The 18,904-nt window shown below is 45.1% G+C and overlaps 1 protein-coding gene across 2 annotated transcripts; it reads left to right on the forward strand.

Annotated features, from left to right (window-relative positions):
* Positions 1-4,400: 4,400 nt before the first annotated feature.
* SEC23B (SEC23 homolog B, COPII component) lies at positions 4,401-18,794 on the forward strand. 2 transcript variants are annotated; one of them, XM_085577075.1, is made up of 21 exons: positions 4,401-4,435; positions 6,160-6,396; positions 6,495-6,765; positions 7,400-7,457; positions 8,042-8,128; positions 8,308-8,544; positions 8,963-9,048; positions 9,511-9,655; positions 10,197-10,355; positions 11,037-11,152; positions 12,071-12,194; positions 12,688-12,768; positions 13,078-13,167; positions 13,422-13,528; positions 13,664-13,817; positions 15,117-15,194; positions 15,492-15,653; positions 15,885-15,971; positions 16,971-17,126; positions 17,936-18,001; positions 18,547-18,794. In XM_085577075.1, the coding sequence occupies exons 5-21, from the start codon at positions 8,093-8,095 to the stop codon at positions 18,634-18,636; spliced, it is 1,974 nt and encodes a 657-aa protein (XP_085433201.1). In that variant the 5' UTR covers positions 4,401-4,435; positions 6,160-6,396; positions 6,495-6,765; positions 7,400-7,457; positions 8,042-8,092; the 3' UTR covers positions 18,637-18,794. The 2 variants fall into 2 exon arrangements, with proteins under 2 accessions (XP_085433201.1, XP_021395908.1); XM_021540233.4 differs by lacking the exon at positions 6,495-6,765.
* The last annotated feature ends 110 nt before the right edge of the window (positions 18,795-18,904 follow it).

Raw genomic sequence — 18,904 nt, forward strand, 5'->3', positions numbered from 1 at the left:
TGAGCACCTTCAGCAGGCTCTCCTTTTGCTGCAGTGTTGTCTCCAGGTGAAAGGGATGCATATCTCTACAGAGGCAGAAGGGCTCTTAGGAAAGAGATGTGGGGGTGAAATGGTTGGAGCTTCATTCTCCCTCTGCCCCCTTTAACTACTCAGCACAGAGAAGCCAAGGGGAAAATGCTGCTCTCTTCCCTGGAAGGCGCCTTGGATCAGACATCCTTTATTCCAGCCAAGGTAATTTCATTGAGATGTGGGGCTGGGGTTGTCTTTGTCTTCCTGTCTTTAAAGAGGACCTGACACAATGGGGTCCTGAGCCTGCTTCTGCAGAGATAACACAATGTTTGTGCTCCACTACAGCTAGAAGATAACTTCCAGGGAAACAACAGGGCTTTATCATGCAGGTATGTCACTTTATGCTCTATAATCACATTCATTGGCAATAAGAAAAAGGAGAGAAAGCTTCTCCTCAGTGAACAGCTTTAGGAAGTAGATAGATGGTTTATTAAGCTCTTTAAATTTTGGCATTGTGTTTATCTGGCTTAGATGACCTTTGTGGTATCTCAAACTTCTTAGTGTTGAAGCTGTAACAAGACTTCTCAGATTTGGAGAAAAGTGCCTATAAGGGGAAAGTAATTTCAATTTAGTTTCTTACAGATAGCAATCTGTCTGATCTATTTCTATATGAATCAGACAAATGATCTTTCTGTCACTCTGGTTCTTCATGAACCTGGCTGATGTATTAGGCTGACATTCTTATCTGAAAAGGGAATAAATGCTACAAGGTAGCATTAATGGTGTCCTGAGTTTTGTCAATCTTCTCCTTGGTGAAGCTGTCCCTGTTCCAAACTGGTATGAAATGTAATGTTTTGAGGATACTACTATAGTAGCTCCAGTACTCAACATGAAAACATTTACATGTGGAAAGCTGAATTATCCCTTAAAACATGGATGACAAATAGGAAGCATGATCTGCTCATTTATTTTCACAGGCCTCATGCAAGAGGTTAGAGTTCAGCTGCTGCAGGACCATGAGATTCTCCTGAGCTGGAGAGAGCTCATTCTTGTTTTCATGAGCCCTGATCCTGCTGTCAACCCACGAGCCTCTTGTGAGTGGTTGCCTCACTAGTAGTAGCCAACTCTCCAAAGGCAAGTTGGAGGGTGGGCACACCCAGATGCCACATGGAGTCGAGTGCAAAATTGTGTTTTAATTCCAAGGCAAACATTCACTATGGTAGCTGGCTGGATTGTGAACTGACAGTGTAAAGCTGGCAGGTATTGTCTGGCATGTATAGCCTTTACACTCCAAAGTTTAAAACATGAGGATGAATAGCAAACTTGAAGCTTCGATAGTGAAAATTTTCCCCGTGGCTGAGTGGCAGTTTAGTTTTTCCTGGGTTTGGTCGGTTGGCTGGGGGTTTTGTATTTGTACTTCGATGGTAACCGATCCGGGTAATTGTTGTTCCGCTGGTGCTGTTAGAGCACCATATCCTGTCTCTTCCTGGGATGGCTCCCCCAGGGCTCCAACAGGAAAAAAGCTCGGTCTTAAGCCTTACTGGTTTCTTTTTTGTCTCCACATGCATTTGATTTTGGGAAAAAACTGTAGTGAGTGGAGACAACTGGGTCTCCTATTGCTGCTAAACACTTGATGCTTTGAAACAGGGTACAGACACCTCAAACAGAGCTGTCCTCTGCCACACACAGACCACCTTTCCCTCCTCTTGCTCTGCTCGGCTGGGACTTTGTGTCATTTCACCTGTGAGAAATGCAAGGCTAGGCCCTCCTCAGCCATGCTGAGCCTAGATTAGCTCCTGGAGGAGACTGGAAGGTAGCATGACAGGCTCCACAGGTGATGTCCAAGTTCTTGCTGAAAATGTTCACTTCTGCCATGAGAAAGTCAGTCATGGGACTTTGCTCACTCTTCAGGAGATCTTCTGGAGAATGGGGAGGACAGGAACCAGAGCTCAAAGTTCTCCTCTCTGACAGCTGTTTAACACAAACTAAGCTGGGGCTTGTGTAGGCAGCCTGTGGTGTTTTCCTTTCTCTCACTTTTGAAGCAAGCTTGTGTTTCTTTCAGGAAATGCTTTGGGGAAAGCTTTTACTTGGGTATTTGTTCCACAGACACAGGGCTTTAAGATTGTGCTCCTCTTCCAAACTGATTTGGTTTAACCCAGCAGACATTAAACACCACACAGGTGTTCCCTTACTTCCTCCCCAGTGGGATAGGAGAGACAATTGTAAAAAAAGTAAAGCTTGTAGATTCAGATGAGGACAGTTTAACAGGGCAGAAAATGAAGGGGAAATAATGGTAAGAGATTATATAAATTAAGTGATGAACAATACAGTTGCTCCTCCTCTGCTGACCGTTGCCCAAGGAGTGCCAGAGCAGAGGGCTGGAAACCAGCAGCCAACTCTTCCCAGTTTTATCATTCACTATATGATAAGGAACAAGGAACATCCCTTGAACCACTTGGGATCACTTGTCCTGTCTTTGTCTCCTTCCAAATTAATTGCGCACCCCCAGCTTTCCTGGCTGGCAGGAAGAACCTAAGAAGTCGTTGACTTAGCATAAGAATTGCTCAGCAAGAACTAAATTATCAGGGTGTATCAATATCTTCATAATCCTAAATCAAAAAATGCAACACTAAACCAGCTCCAAGGGAGGAAAATTAACTCTGAAAGTTGAAAGCAGGACACAAACTCACAATCATTGCTCAATATTTTAGTTAATCTAATGTTTGCAGAGGGGTGCACTATGGCCTTGAAGCCCTAGGTCCTGGTAAGGCTCTTTGCTGTTGAGATGTGGCAGTGGGAGGAAGATGTAAACAAACAGGCAACTTCAGAAGAGCAGATTTGCTTTGCCTCCTACTTGGAGAGCCAGTCCTGGGTCTGAGAATGTTAGTAATATTAGTAATTAGAATTTTACACACTTTAGCATATACATATCAGTAGCATGCTTCTACTTTTTTATTCCCTCTCTATTTGGGATGTCAGGAAGCTGGGAAGGCAAAAATGAATGTTCACCTCAGACAGCATTTCATTTTGCTTTGTTTTGGACATGGAACTGTACTCTGCATATTCCAGATTTTTGTTGCATTTAAAAGAAATAAAACAGGGAAAAAAGAACAAAACAAAAAACCAAAACAAACAACCCCCCCCAAAAAAACCCCAAAAACAACAACAACAACAACAACAACAAAAACAAACAAAAAAAACCCCAAAAAAACCCCAGAGCTGGACATGGGTGAGTAGACTTGACCACAGGGCATAATTTCCTCTAAGCAACGGTGGAGCGGTGCCCACACAGAAGCCTGGGAGATATTTGTAAGCTGACCGCTGCATGAATGTAAAGCAAACACCAAAACTCTTAGAAGCAGAGAATTGAGGTATTTCCCTGCAATACCTTTGCACCTCGAAAGTCTGCAGGATTCAGGAATGGATTTGCATCCGTGCATTCAGATAGGACAAATACCACTTGCACAGCATCACGTAAAGCTGCAGGGAAGGATTCTTGTCTTGGGCTCACTAGGACAAGCTCTTGGCTTTGGAAGAGTCTGGGAAGCAATACAAGATGGAAGCAATGAAAGAAGGACACATATTTGTCTAATTTCAAGGCAGGGACAAATTCCTGGGGCAATTCAGGTGTGCCAAACTTGTACCTCGTATCCACAGGCTCCCTGAAAATTGTGTCCATCCCTGGATCTCTCGGAGGGTCTGGGCGCTGTAGGGCTCTCCCCAGTAGGCTGAGGCACAGATTTCCTGGCAGAAGGGTGAACCACTGTGGCCTCGAGCAGATGTGGGGGTAAAGCTCTGTCAGCGAACAGAACGGGAGGAAAACCCGATGGATTGTCCCCGCCTTGCTGCTGGAATAGATGGCCTCATGCCTTTGCCCAGCGTGTGCCGCTGACCCAGCGTGTCCGGGGACAGAACCCTCGGCCCGAGAGAGGAGCTGGGAACTGAGACTCTGTGGGGCTCGCAGTTTATTTCTTTAAGAAGTGTCTCGGTGTTTTTAGTGGAGCGCTACTCATAACCCTGGGAATGCTCCCTGACGAACACACCCGAGCGCGCTCCCAAGCAGCCGAGCCCCTTGAGGGCGGGGCTGCTTCCCTCATGCCGTGCCAGGGTAGGAAGGCGGCACCGCATCCCACATTTAGCAGGGACACCCCGCCTGTCGCCATTCCAAGGCGAACCTGCCGCCCTCAGCCGAGCCGAGCTCCCTGCCGCCGCCGCCCGGCTATGTTTGGAAGGAGCCTGCCTCTCCCCTCCTCCTGAAGGGCGGCGCAGCGTGCCCTTAGCCAAGATGGCGGCGGAGCCTCAGCGGGGGTGGGGCGGGCGTGCCGCCGCCGCCGCCATCTTGGCCGCGGGCAGCGCGCACCGCTGAGCTGGCCTTGCCGGGCGCGCGGGGCGTGCTGGGAGGGAGCGGCGCGAGCGGCGCGGGCAGGTGGGAGCGGCGGGGCTCCGAGGGAAGGGAATGGGAACGGGAACGGGAATGAGGGGTCTGTGTCCCCTGAGGGGAGCGGTGGGTGACGGCCCCTGTGAGGGGGCCAGTGGTGTCCCTGCGGCAGGGTCTGGAGGGAGCGGTCAGCGGTGTCCCCTGAGGGGAGTTGGGCATGGTCCGCGGTGCTTTCATGGGGTCAGCCGTGTCCCACAGAGCAGCAGGTGCTCGCTTTGGCCGGGCTGGGGATCCGCAGTGTCCCCCTGGGCTGGGGTCAGGCGTGCCCCTGTGGAGGGCCAGCAGTGCTTTGCCCTGTGGCCGTGCCGGGGATCGGTGCTCGGAGGGGCGGAGGTGGTACCTGCGGTGTCCCCTGCAGCCGTGCTGAGCGATTACACCTGTCCTCCCGCTGTCCTGACCCCAAAGTAGGGCCACAGCCCGTGCCAGACCCAGCATGGCAATCAGGGAAGTGATGCTGGGCTACAGCTGGGGAAACATGGAATAAATCAAATGTTTATATTGCTGTTCTGATGTGCGGGATCTTTTACAGGAAGACTCAGCTCTGATTTTCACCTTGACAGATCTATTTGTAGTGGGGATGTGTTGTGAACCCTTCTTTTGTCCATCCACTCAGGGGGGTGGAAACATGGGGCAGTTCTCCTTAAGCTTGATTTACATCCTTAATAGCAAGGAAGAGGAAAACGTCAGTGAGTTTGGAGTTCTGTAGGAAAACGTTATACCAAAACTTCTCCTCCTCTGAGGGGAGGTGTTGCTTCTGATTTCTCATGTGAGTAGCCCTCCTGAATATCCCATCTGCAGTGAGGATCAGGAGTAAGGTAATCCTGGAGCATTTGCAGCTGTAGGTGAGCCTCTGAATTTCCTTGTCTGAAGTAGGTTGTGGAGCTGCTGCTTTTGGCTCAGTGAGTTGCTGCTAGTGCTGTGTGGTGTTTGTGGTCTGGATTTGACAAGTAAGTTTTTTGATAAGCTTGTTCTTGCCTTTCTCAGAAAAATCAAAAGCAGTGATGGCCTGGAAACTCTTGTTTGTGTCTTATTTTGAAGAGTTTAGTAAGACAACACAGAGAATGTGTTGGGAATATTCCTCCTTGATTTTTTTTTTTTTGAAGCCTTCTGGACTCTCAGTTCTTTCCTTATTGGCAGTGGAACAATGATGCTAGGCAGTGTGGGTGTCCAAAAGATCGTTTTTGGTATTTTGTCATGTACTCTCTTGTCTTTGTAAGCAGGTCAGGCTGGCAGCTTGGTGGCATTTGTGATTGTTTTGGTCTCAGACTTGGCCTCCTTTTCTCCCTGCAGTGTTTCAGCTGAAGGCTCCAGGATGGGTTGCAAATCTGGCCTATTTTCCTTTACTGACCCAGTCAGGCAGGATTGCCTTGAGGCCAGCATGAACCTCATTGGATTTTGACGTGTTAAATGTGTATCATAAGAAAAAAAACAACCTCTTATGCTCTGACTTTGAGTGTCAGCTTTCCTTGTTTCTTTGTTGGACTTGGTGGTGTTTTAATTGGCTGTAATGTTGATGAGAGCACTGGACAGAAGAGATTAATGGAGTCACGTGGTTTCCTTGATAATGGGATTAATTCATTGTACTGTGCTAGCTTTGTCCTGGCAGTGTCTTGTGCCCCCACCTGTAGTTGATCTGCTGAGCTCCTTTGCAGGCCTGTTGTCCACACAAGTGGCTGCTGCCCCAACCTTCTGTGCCTTCTTCTGTCCTTCAGGAGCTTCAGTGGGGCCATGGCGACGTACCTGGAGTTCATCCAGCAGAACGAGGAGCGTGACGGCGTGCGCTTCAGCTGGAACATGTGGCCCTCCAGCAGGCTGGAGGCCACAAGGATGGTTGTGCCCCTGGCCTGTCTCCTGACCCCGCTGAAGGAGCGTCTGGACCTGCCTCCTGTGCAGTATGAACCTGTGCTTTGCAGCAGGCCAACCTGCAAAGCTGTGCTCAACCCACTCTGGTAGGAATTGCTTAGCTGGGGATGTTGGAAGGGGCTGGACATTATCTAATTTTCATTTGAACTTCACTACTTTCTTATTCCCCTTTTTCTCTGCCCAGTGCCTGGCAGCCTCTTTCATTTAGATGCAGTGAGCTTGTTAAAATCCATACATCAACACGCCTGTTACTAGAGTTGGCAAGAGCAGAGGACACAGGAGGATCTTTGGAGAGGCTGTTAAGGCAGAGGGTCCTCTCAGCATCCCAGAGAATTTTCCTCATAGAAGACAAAGAGCAAACTCATGGTAGACAAAGATGCCCATTGTACTGATACTGTGCTCTGGACTTGATGCTTACTTGTTTTCCTGCTTCCTACGCACCCTGCTGCTTGTAGGTCAGTTTCCAGTATGAGCATAATGAAATAATTTTAGAGGAATATCTCGGTCCCAAATTATGAGATGATCATGCATATTGGGAGCATGGTGTTGGGCTGAGAAAAAGCAGGCAATACCAATAAGAGGAATTGAAATGAGATCAAAGCCATGGAATGAGAACGTGGCGAGGCATCCTGCACTAGCAGGATGTTGTACTGGGCTGAGGAGAGTAAACTCTGTGGGACAGGGAACAGCCTGTTTGTTCTGTGTTTGCACAAGATCTGGGTGGATGGCTCCTGCTGCTCTGAGACTGGAACACTTGTGTGCTACAGCTGCACAAACAATAAGACAATGAGATTAGCCTAAGTGTAGTGAAATAATTAGTAGACCCAAGTCTGTGTCTGCCAAGGGCTGAACTTCAGAGAGCTCAGTGGTCCCTCATGCTGACAAGCCTGCAAACGGCAGGGCTGGATTAGCTAATGAACTTCCTGGTAATAGAACCAGAGTCTGAATCCCTAAAACACTTGCTGTTCAAGCTGGAGTGTCTGTTTCTTCCTCAGTGCTGTGAACCAGCATGGATTAATGAATTAATTGTGAAGCATTCCTGTAAAATTGTTCCTGAAGTCACACCAATGCCTCATCTTTCCCTTGCAGCCAAGTTGACTATCGGGCCAAGCTTTGGGCTTGTAACTTCTGTTTTCAGAGAAACCAGGTAAGTTGGAAAAAGAACTTTGACCTTTTCAGTGAACACTTTATTGATGGCCTTCCCTGGACATTAAATGTAAATTCTGCTTCTCTAGATCCTTTCCCTTGGCCTTCTTCTCTTGCTGAACCCAGGCCAGAGTACAGTCTGGTTTACCTGACGTCTTGTCAGTGATTTTGCTGGCATGCAGAGCATAGAAAAGAGATTAAAATGCTATTTTGTTCTATGTGTCCCAGTGTGTTTTTTGCATCTGATATTTACTATTCCTGCAGAATATGGAATTCATTAGGTTTGAGTAGACTTTTGCCATCAGAAACTACGGCTAAAAGAATTTCAACTAGTACATTATTGCTGCTGTAGCCTTACCTTTTATTTACAGTGGATTGAGCAGCTGTCCATCCTGGCCCCTTGTTGGCTGTTCTTAGGAAAAGCACTGTGGGTTTTTTATAATGAATTAATCAGGTTGGTGCAGTGTCAGTAAATAAAAAGTTGAATAACTACATCATCAGCAGGGCAGGCTCTGTGCTGCATTAGAGAGCCCTATATTTTTGTTCTGCAGCTTCCTTGTCCTAATTTTTTGTTCTCTTTTTCAGTTTCCCCCAGCTTATGCTGGCATTTCTGAAGTCAATCAACCAGCAGAGCTTATGCCTCAGTTTTCAACAATTGAATACATAGTGCAGGTAAATGAGCCACAGACGAGGTTGAAGCTCCCAGAATTGTCTTGTTTGTGACAAATGATATATGTGTAAAATTTTCTTAGGATAATGCAAATAAATACCATGTCTGCAAGGTGCTTAAGAAGGGCTAATTTTATTCCTTGGCTGGAGGCTTTAGAAAATGTAATTTCTTCCCACATCAGCGAGGTCCGCAGACGCCGTTGATCTTCCTGTATGTTGTGGACACGTGCTTGGAAGAGGAGGATTTGCAGGCCCTGAAGGAGTCCCTGCAGATGTCCCTGAGCCTGCTGCCTCCTGATGCCCTGGTGGGGCTCATCACTTTTGGCCGGATGGTCCAGGTTCACGAGCTGAGCTGTGAAGGGATTTCCAAGAGCTACGTGTTCCGGGGCACCAAGGACCTGACAGCCAAGCAGATACAGGTGTGCTCTGCCATCCCTGGCTGCTCTGCCATCCCTCAGGCCAGGGGCTTGTACCTCTCAGCTCTGTTGGGCTCTCAAGCTCAGGGCTCTCTGGGAGAAAGAAGGGCTTAGTGCCCTCAACTGTGAGCCTTTTGCCCTCTCACTATCTGTCCTGTCTTTTTGCTTTTGTATAAGTACAACTCTAGCCATTTACTTTGAGTTGTAAATGTCTTGGAAGCTTGTTCAGGATTGAGTTTGTGTATCTCACATAATGGACCCATGATCCATTCCTAATGGCAGTGCAAAGATGGATAATTTTACAGATTTAAGTATATTTAATGCTACAGTATTGCATGCTTTAGAGTATATTAAGTAATAATGTAAGTAATATATTTAGTGTTTGAATAGTACATCTCTGCCTCCTCTTTACTGTTCTTAGGATATGCTTGGTCTTTCAAGGCCAGCTGTCCCCATGCAACAGGGAAGACCTCTTCAAACTCCAGAGCAGCCTGTTATTTCCAGCAGGTAAGCTTTACCAGCACAGGAGACAGCAGGGCACATGTTTTATGCCCCTTTATATCTGTAGGTCATGCCTCTAACCCTGGGTTTCCTGGGAGGGGAAAGAAGATTTAAATCGTATTGTCTTGTCACAATTACTTACCTCCATTAAAAACAGTTTTCTCTTTCTCAGCTTCTCTTTTTCAGTGATAGCTCTCATGCCTTTCAGCAAACTCACCTTTGAACTTCTTTCTTTTTCTTTATGTGACTTTGCCTTCTTGTCAGTTTCTGATGTCTTGCTATGATTAAATTTTTTATTTTGCACAGGCTTGTTATCTTGGAAAATTTGCATGTAAGAAGACAACCTGCTGCATGTCTCTTTTCTTCTGATTATTGTCTCAGTACAATTTATGTGTGGCAGGAACAAGAGGCAGTTTTTTTCTTCTCCAAACTTAGAAGCAGGAAAACACTGCATTTGAATTTTTGCAGGTTCCTGCAGCCCGTGCATAAGATTGACATGAATTTAACAGATCTGCTTGGAGAGCTGCAGAGGGACCCATGGCCAGTGACCCAGGGGAAGAGACCCTTGCGTTCTACTGGAGTGGCTCTTTCAATTGCAGTTGGCTTATTGGAGGTATTTCTAATGCTGTTGGTTGAGATGAGCAGGCCAAAGTAAGCACATAGCCATGCTCCCTGAGATGGGTGCAGGTGTCAGTGCAGCTGGGTTGTAGCGGGGTGCAGAAGTGTAATTTGTCTGTACTGACATTTGAGCTGTGCTAGCACCAGCTGATGTAGAGTGGGCTGGAAGGTTCTATCTAAATGGTAAAATTTTCAGGTGTTTAAAAGTCTCTGATTCTTGTGTATGTTGGCATACAAGAGGTGATACTATGCACTGGATTTTTCTAAGTATCATCTAAGATATAAGTAAAGGGAACAGAAACTGCTGGCTTCCTGTTTTGAGGACATGATTTGAGTTTAAACTTGATCTGAGTGCTGTGACTGTCAGGAAATGCATCACTATTTATCGAGGTGGCCTCTAGCAGGGACAGGTCTCCACTGCCATTGCAGAAGCATGTGCAGACCCCTCTCTAAAGAAAACATTGTTGCTACTTAATTAGTTTCCCTTTTTTTTCCCTCCTCCCTCTCTCTGATATATGTCTTTGTTTTTATTTCAGGGCACATTTCCAAACACAGGGGCCAGAATAATGCTGTTCACAGGTGGGCCACCAACACAAGGGCCAGGCATGGTGGTAGGAGATGAACTGAAAACACCCATCCGTTCCTGGCATGACATAGAGAAGGACAATGCAAGGTTCATGAAGAAGGCTACCAAAGTGGGTACTAGGCCTTGATGGGTGTGTTTAAAAGCTGAAACTGAATGTTGTGTCAGAACACTACATGGGTTCCATGGTTGTCCTTGAAATAATCTGAGTCTTTGTGTACACTAAATTATGAGGATGGTTAAGGGAAGAGTAGAAAAGCTTCCTCCTAGTTACTTCTCCATCACAGTCTTGTGCCTTGTCAGAGAAGAAAGTATTTCAGTGTTGTTTCTTAGCTGATGGCGGGTGGAGAGCTTGTTCATCCACATCATTGTATTTCCTTCTGGAGAGGAAGAAATCTCCTAAGAACTGCTTATTTCCAGAAAGCCCCCTTTATCTTCTTGACATACAAAACAACCATTAAAACAGTAAAAATGTCAGATATTAAATGCGCCTGTCAGCTTAGAGAAAGCAGGATGACACCTGCTCTTTAACTATCACCTGGGTATCTTTGCGTTCCCACCAAGTTATCACAGACTAGATGATGCCTTATCATTTATGCACTGTTTGTATTTGAGACAATAAACTCTGGCTCATCTGAATGCATCCCTCATACTAGAAGGAAGCAGTGTGCTGCAGCCAACATCTCTTCAGTTACCACAGCACTGGTGTTTGCCCCATCTGTACCTCGTGTTGAGGTGGGGAGCAGCAGAAATTGCACACTGCAGTCTCCTAACCCCCGATATGTGTTCCCAGCACTACGAGACTCTGGCCAACCGCTCTGCGGCCAACGGGCACTGCATCGACATCTACGCCTGTGCCCTGGACCAGACAGGGCTGCTGGAGATGAAGTGCTGTACAAACCTCACTGGGTATGTTCACAGCAGGGCAGCACACAGTTGGCACCCACTTTTTGGGTTTTTTTTGGATAGGGAGGATAGTTCAGGAAGCAATTAGATGTGCTGTCAGGGCAGAAGGGTTTTTATTGTTCTGTTCTAAACTGTGGTTTGAATTTGCCAGAAATTTTATATGGCAAGCCTCACCTGATGCCAGTCCATATTTCTGGAGTCTCATGTGAATTAGCACTGCTGTTAGAAAACTCAGTGGTGGGTAGAAGCTTTCCTTGTGTGGGCCAGATAGTCTCTGCTTCACTGCTCGCTTATGCTTTCTCCAGGGATTCTTGACTTCCCTGGACCCAGTTTTAAGTGACATGTCTGACGGGATAAATGTCTGTGTTCCATACTGCTGGAAATGGTCTCTGTGAGGGAGGCTGTGTGCTAACCCGGCCTTTTGGGGACTTGCCATGTCTTACTGCAAGTGCAAGGTGTTTAAAATAACCCCTTAGTGCTCAGCAGGGAGAAGAGAGAGTGTTTGACCCTGTGGATATGTTACTGAGCTGCATCTGGTCAGGCCTGGGTTTGCCAGGGCACTTAGAGGAGGCCCAGCACCTTCTCTGTGCTGCCGTGGTGCAGCCACCCTGGTTCCAGCCTTGCTCAGGGAAGCAGGCTGAGCAGAGCTTTCCAGGGTTGAAACACAAACATTTTGAAGGCAGCTGATGCAATGGCAAGAAGCAGAATTGAGAAAAGAAACTGACAAAGGTGGAGCACTAACCTGTGTGGCTTTGTAGGAGGCACCCATGAATCTGCACTCCGTGGTGTGAATCCTGCCTATGAAAAAGCATGCTCTGAAGCAGTAACTGCATGTGTTTGCATGTGTCAGAGGTTCAGGGCTGTATCCTTTGTACTTCTAGTTCTCAAGTGCTTCAGTTGCCTTGTTTTTTTCTTTCACAGAGGACACATGGTGATGGGAGACTCCTTCAACACTTCTCTCTTCAAGCAGACTTTCCAGAGGGTATTTAGTAAAGGCTACAATGGGGAATTTCGGATGGCTTTTGGTGCAAATCTGGATGTGAAGGTGAGAGATGAATTTGATTGCAGTGATGGGGAAATAAAAGTACTGTTGATTAAAAAGTCAGTTTAAGTCTCTGGGATGTTTGGGGTGTAGAAATGTCTACATGTTTGAGGCCAGCTGTAGCGCTTCTTTGGGAGAAGCTGAGCTGAACTCCACTGAACTGGAAGGGGTTTTATTTGGAATCTTAGTAATTTTGTTGTTGTTGTTTGGGTTTTTTGTTTTGTTTGGTTGGTTTGTTTTTGTTTTATTTTAAAGCAATCTTTCCTCACTCAACAAGGAACATTTCATAGTATTTCATCCCTATAAACATGTCTTCATTGTTTAAATGTAGCTCTGTAGATTCTCTTACTTTCACTAATTCTCTTACCTTCACTTGTTGCAGTGCATGGTCTGGGAAAGCACCATCTCATTAAAGTTGAGCTATTAATTTGGACTATGTGTATTCTATTTGACTGACTTAATAAAAAAACAACCTTTTTTTTTTACCTTTTTCAAGACCTCCAGGGAGCTGAAAATTGCAGGAGCCATTGGACCATGCATATCCCTGAATGCTAAAGGGCCATGTGTCTCTGAAAACGTAAGTTTCTGACGTGGAAAAATCTTTAATAAAGAAGTAAATGCTGAGTTTCTGTCTAGACCTACAGTTGAACCAAAATGTCAGAGTTTTCCAGGAAACATCCTTAGGAAATTACAGCCTTTCCTAGACTAAGTTCTTGCTTCCTAAGGCTTTCTTTTAACTGTATGGCCTTCAGTAACTTCATTCACACTCAAAAGATAAGGTGTCTAGAAGGCCTGCCATTACTTGTACCTCTGATCAGAATTTAACATAAGCTTGCCTTTCCTGCGGCTAGAGGAAAATTGCTGCTTTCTTTTTGATTCTGTGCAGGAACTTGGAATTGGAGGGACATCTCAATGGAAAATCTGTAGTCTGGATCACAGTACAACTCTGGCCATTTACTTTGAAGTGGTAAATCAGGTCAGCCCTGACTTCTCTTTTTTTTTTATTTTTTTTACTCAGCAAACTACTTGTTACAGGTCTAGAAAATGCCATGGCACCCCCTGTGTTGCAGGTGGATGCTTGCAAAGCAGCCAAGTGTTCTGTGATGAGGAAATAATTTCATAAATTTTTTGCATGTGTCTTTCTTTTATGTGCTGTGGGGGCTTGTTACAGCTGGGAAGAGTTATGGAAAAGGCACTATGTTTTGAAGACTGACCTTGTTTCATTTGCAGCACAATGCACCCATCCCTCAGGGAGGCAGAGGAGCAGTGCAGTTTGTCACCCAGTATCAACACTCCAGCACCCAGAAGCGCATTCGTGTCACCACCATAGCAAGAAAGTGAGTACCCCGTGCCAGTGTTTTGGCAGAGCGGCAGCAGCTTCAGCTCCAGCCTGTGCTGGGATTCCTGGCTTTTTGCTGCATGCATTGGCACACACAGATGCACGTGGCACTAACCCTGTGCTCACCCTGCAGCTGGGCAGATGCACAGACTCAGCTCCAGCACATCGAGGCTGCGTTTGACCAGGAGGCAGCTGCTGTGCTGATGGCGCGGCTGGGAGTGTACCGGGCTGAGTCTGAGGAGGGACCTGATGTTCTGCGCTGGCTGGACAGGCAGCTCATCAGGCTGGTAAGACCAACATGTTGAGCCTGGGGCCATTCTTGATTTCAGTGAAAATGGAAGAGACAATAGCAGTCTTTTTTCAGATTGCCTTGCTTTGTGCTTGGATGATGGTTACATAGCTGTAGCGTGGAATAACTCGGAACCCAGTGTGAGCAGCAAATTTAGGATGGGATAGGTGAACATCCCATTATGCTGAAAGGGATTGAATAATGGATAGTGAGACACAAAATAATGCAGGTGGGATGGTCACTGATTCAACCCTCCTGCTTAAAGTAGGACCACTCTGAAGTTAGAGCAGCTTTCTCCAAGTTTTGTTCAGTTGTGTTTTGAAGCTCTCCAAAGGTGAGATTTCTTATGCTTCTCTTGACAGCCTGTTCCAATGTCTGGTCACAGTCACTGTTGTTTTCTTTTTTTTTTTTTCTTCCTTGCCTCTATGTCTCAGTCAGAATTTCCATTTCCCCAGTTACCAGTCAGGTAGACAGCAAGTTGACCCCCTGATTTCACTCTTTACCAGGATAAACAAGCCCAGCTTCTAGATTCTATAGCTTCATTTTCTTCATAAGATGGTCCAACCCCTAACTCAGTGGCCTCTGCTAGACCAGTATATTCATGTTTGTCTTGCACTGGAGAGCCCAAAGCTGGACACAGCATTCAGGATTGTCATCTGAATTAATTCTGCAACCTCCTGCTGTCTCTTGCTTTAAATTTCACAAGCCCAAATTGTCTAAACAGTGCTGGTCTTGTCCACATGGGGGGTTGGTACTAACACAGTATGGTGCATCAAACTCTAAAAAACCAGGGCCAGTCAAATAGAGATTGGAGCACAAGCACAAATAGGGGCAAACTGTTTGACTGTGGGATCATTTAGAGTTTAATTTCTAAAACCAGTGATACTTATTTTCAGTGAAACGGTGAAATACTGATCTGCTGTTCTGCAAGAAGTGTTCTGTAGTGTACAGAACAGTTTAGGTGTAATAGCCCTGAATTAATGGGAAAAAATGGGTAGTGCTGTAGAGGCACCATTTCTTTCATTCTTGGATAATTTCAAATCTAGACTTTATGAATATATATATATATATATATAAATAGGTTTAATCTCTATTCTCATTGCAGTAAGAGAGAAACCACTGACTTAAAGAAAAATAGCCTGTAAATCCTATATTACTTGATCTTGTCAGGTTCATGCCTTGATTGTTTAAAAATTAGCAGAACACCCTGTAGAAAAAGAGTTGTAAATTCTATTAAAAAAAAGGAAAAAAATAGAAAAAAGAGAGATAACCAAAGTACCCATTTTGCTTCCAACAGTGTCAGAAATTTGGACAATACAACAAAGATGATCCCAACTCTTTTAGGCTGTCAGAATCATTTTCTTTATATCCTCAGGTAAGAATGTCACTTACCATAGCCATGAGAAAAGTGTGCAGGGGGGAGTGGGAATGATGATAAAACATCTTGCACTATTTATCAGATTCAGGAGGGGAGGAACAGGTGCTTTTTTAATTTAATGGACTGGTCCTGTAGTTCAGCACTGCAAGAAACTGATAAGGGAAGAAGTCTGAGGAGTTATTAAGGGGCAGACTTCTTCCCAAAGAATTTGCTGTTCAGAAATACTGGAATTGGGTCCAGATGTTTTGGCAACTTTAGCTAACATTTCTTGTCTCACTCCTCTTTCTGGTGCAGTTCATCTTCCACCTGCGGCGCTCCCCATTCCTGCAGGTGTTCAATAACAGTCCAGATGAATCTTCCTATTACCGGCACCACTTTGCCAGGCAGGATCTGACCCAGTCCCTCATTATGATCCAGCCCATCCTTTATACTTATTCTTTCCATGGGCCTCCTGAGGTGAGTCTGTGTTTTCCAGGAAGAGGTCAATCGACCCAAAATAATGAGTATTCAGTTGAAGTAACAATATTTCAGCCAAAAGGCCCCTGTAGATTAAAAAAAAAAAAGGACAAGATACTTTTATTCAAGATAATATCAAATTAACACTTGGATGGACATAGAAATTGCTCTGTGTTATCCTGAGTTCTGAGGGTTTTAGGGGTGCCTAACTTTGTTCTTTATTTTCCCCAGCCAGTGCTCTTGGACAGCAGCAGTATTCTTCCTGACAGAATCCTACTGATGGATACTTTCTTCCAGATAGTCATCTACCTTGGTGAGGTATGGTGAAACACCTTATCTTTCTCTGTTTGTACTCCTTCCCTCCTGCCACGCATGCAGACAGCTTTGCTGCTACTATGCAATGTTAAAAAACTAATTTCTTGCAAAGCCTACACAGCATAATGACCATGTCATATACATGCTGCCTGTTGGAATATAATTCCCACCACTGTCAGAGTAAAACTAATACTGGAATAACTAAAGATATGTTCCGCACTGAGTAGCAGCTGTGGTGTTAGCTTGGCCATGAAGGTGGTCCCTTACTATGCCTGGAAAAGGCCAGAGAAACTGGAAGCGAAGCAGGGCAGAATTACAAGATGATACATATTTTAACAGAGTTGCAAGTATTTCCAGAGAAGTGATAGACTGTTGGTTGCAGGGTTTTCATACTTAAGTACTGAGTCTCTTCAATAAATCAGGTAGTTTTCCAGTTTTTGGTTTTAAGTACTGGATGGTTTTGGAAGCTGCTGCTGTATTCTTTCCATTGTGACTGAGGGAAGTGCTTAGATACTGGCCCTTTCTAAAAATCTTCGGGAGTTACTTCTGTTGCAGAGCAAGACACTCAACAACTGGGTAAATTTCAGACAAGGGAAGAGCTGAGTGTCTAACCTGTGTATAGAGGAGTTGTGTATGTATAAAGGAATTGCAGACATATGGTACATGCAATGGATGCCTTGAAAATACTGTAGGCCAAGTCAGATTCAAAAAATCAGTGATTTATAAATGTTTCATTTCTGTGTTGACACAGGCTGAAGCATATTGAAGATTTTCAACAAACTGCTCTGGCACTGCACAAATTGCTGCCAGCTTTTGTGTTAAATTCAGGGCTTAAATTGTGCTTAAATTCAGGGACAGAAAGGAATGTTGTAGCCAGAGTAGTGAAAGTGTGTGTTTGCCCCCCAAGAAGAAGCACATGTAGCATTCTGCTGTGCAGGGTAAAACGAGGAGGCTTGTAGCCATTGCTACTCCATTTTCATTTCCTCCCTGTCCCATCAATAGACTATTGCACAGTGGCAGAAAGCTGGATACCAAGACATGCCAGAATATGAAAACTTTAAGCACCTCCTGCAAGCCCCACTGGATGATGCCCAGGAAATCTTGCAGACCAGATTCCCAATGCCACGTTACATCCACACTGAGCACGGGGGCAGTCAGGTAAGGAAGTTTCTGGAGGAACTCTTTCTGTTGTTGCCTAGAGCAGATGGCTCATTCTGCTTTTCTGAAAAGATGGTTCTGGTAGTCAAACACGGTTTAACTCTTCAAAGTACAGACCTTGCATATTTTCATATCAGCTTTTACTACAACTCTGTCTTTTAATATGCTGATCACTTGCTGGATATGCTTATGAAATGTGAGGGTGGAAAATAATGGAAAAGCCAACTTAAATATGTTTTTATTCCCAGTAAAAAGGTGGGAAATTAATGATTTGGCTACGTGTCTGTAGTTAGCTTGCTAGGACAATAATGCTGAATGACTGACTGTCTGTATATTCATTCTCAAACACTGAATGAGGATGTAAAATTGTTCTTATTTTCGCTCTTCCTGGAATTGCAGTGTGCTGTACTTGTTTGTAGCAGTGAAGAGGCAGGAAGTGATGCTCCAAACCAAAGATTTGGTGTTGATTTTTGATGTGACTCTGTTACACTAGTTTTCCACTGAGCCCTTTTTGGAAGAGCAGATGTGGCATGGGTAGAAGAACAGTGCTGGTATTTCCTGTGCCATGGAATCCTGTCCCATGGAATCACAGCTGCCCTGCCAGGCAAGCACAGTAGCAGAGCACTCAGTGCCTCTGGGAGACAGCTGTATGTGGAGCAGGGATTTCTGGACTTGAAACCTGCTTAAGTTAAATTAGGACCTTGCAAAAGCAGAGGAACATTGCTGGTCATACATCCAAGATGAGATGAAGCCTGATGGAGCAGACAGGTCTCTCATTTTACTGAACTCCTCCTCTTTTGTCTTTATAGGCCCGGTTCCTCCTGTCTAAAGTGAATCCTTCTCAGACCCACAATAACCTCTATGCCTGGGGCCAGGTAAGCAATGGAAGAGCTGCTCATGTTTGGGAATGCTGTAAAATACACATGGACATGTGTGTGCAGTGGCCATCCTGTCTCACCAAGTGGCCACAAACAGCATTACATTTGTCTTTGATTCCCTGTTGTGGTTGTTGATAAGATGGGCAGCACTGGATGATCAAAATGGAGTTTTCAAGCCTGGTTGTCATGCATTTTCAGTATTCTGGAAAACGCAACTAGCATGTGGATACATACAGATTTAATTTAGCTGAGAATGCTAGGTTTTTATATCCTCCTTGCTTGCCTTGTTTGTGTAGAGCTTTGGATACTTTGGGCAGCAAAATTCCTAGTGCTTTAGGAAGAAACTTCCCTGCAGCAGTTCAGATTGTAGGAGAGGATAATGTCAGTGCTGTTGCCAGAGAGTAGCATCTGTCTTTTGCAGGAGAAAAAGCAAAATTTTAGCAGGCATTTAGTTGAGAGTGCTGACATTTGATGTGCTTTCTGTTCGTCCCCTGTGTTAGCAACAGTATTTTAGGCTCTTTACTCCTTTGTTTTGTCTGCAGGAATCAGGAGCTCCAATCCTGACAGATGATGTGAGTCTACAGGTATTCATGGACCACCTTAAAAAGCTGGCAGTTTCAAGTGCATCGTGACTGGACAGCAGGAGCAGACGATTTACATGGATCGTGTTGATGACAGAAGTGGACCAATTGATTTACATTTCCTTTTCTCTCTTTTAAACTAGGGATTTTAACTGTTACACGAAATAAACATTCAGGGAGAGTATTTTTTACTTTTCCCTTCTAATTTATTTGTATTGCTGTTTGTCTATACTCTGTTCACTCTGCGTTTTCCACACCTCCTAATTAGAGTTGAAAGGCGTTTTAGCCAACAGAGATTTTCACAGCCTTTAGCTTAACT

Source organism: Lonchura striata, chromosome 3 (assembly GCF_050655825.1).
Source record: "Lonchura striata isolate lonStrDom1 chromosome 3, ASM5065582v1, whole genome shotgun sequence".
Lineage (NCBI taxonomy): Eukaryota > Metazoa > Chordata > Aves > Passeriformes > Estrildidae > Lonchura > Lonchura striata.

Excerpts from the sequence above, each read along its gene's own strand:
- SEC23B (XM_021540233.4), top strand. The coding sequence starts at position 6,176 with ATGGCGACGTACCTGGAGTTCATCCAGCAGAACGAGGAGCGTGACGGC. Across the intron at positions 8,545-8,962 it reads TGACAGCCAAGCAGATACAG|GATATGCTTGGTCTTTCAAG; the intron begins GTGTGCTCTGCC and ends TACTGTTCTTAG. Across the intron at positions 13,818-15,116 it reads ACAGGCAGCTCATCAGGCTG|TGTCAGAAATTTGGACAATA; the intron begins GTAAGACCAACA and ends TGCTTCCAACAG.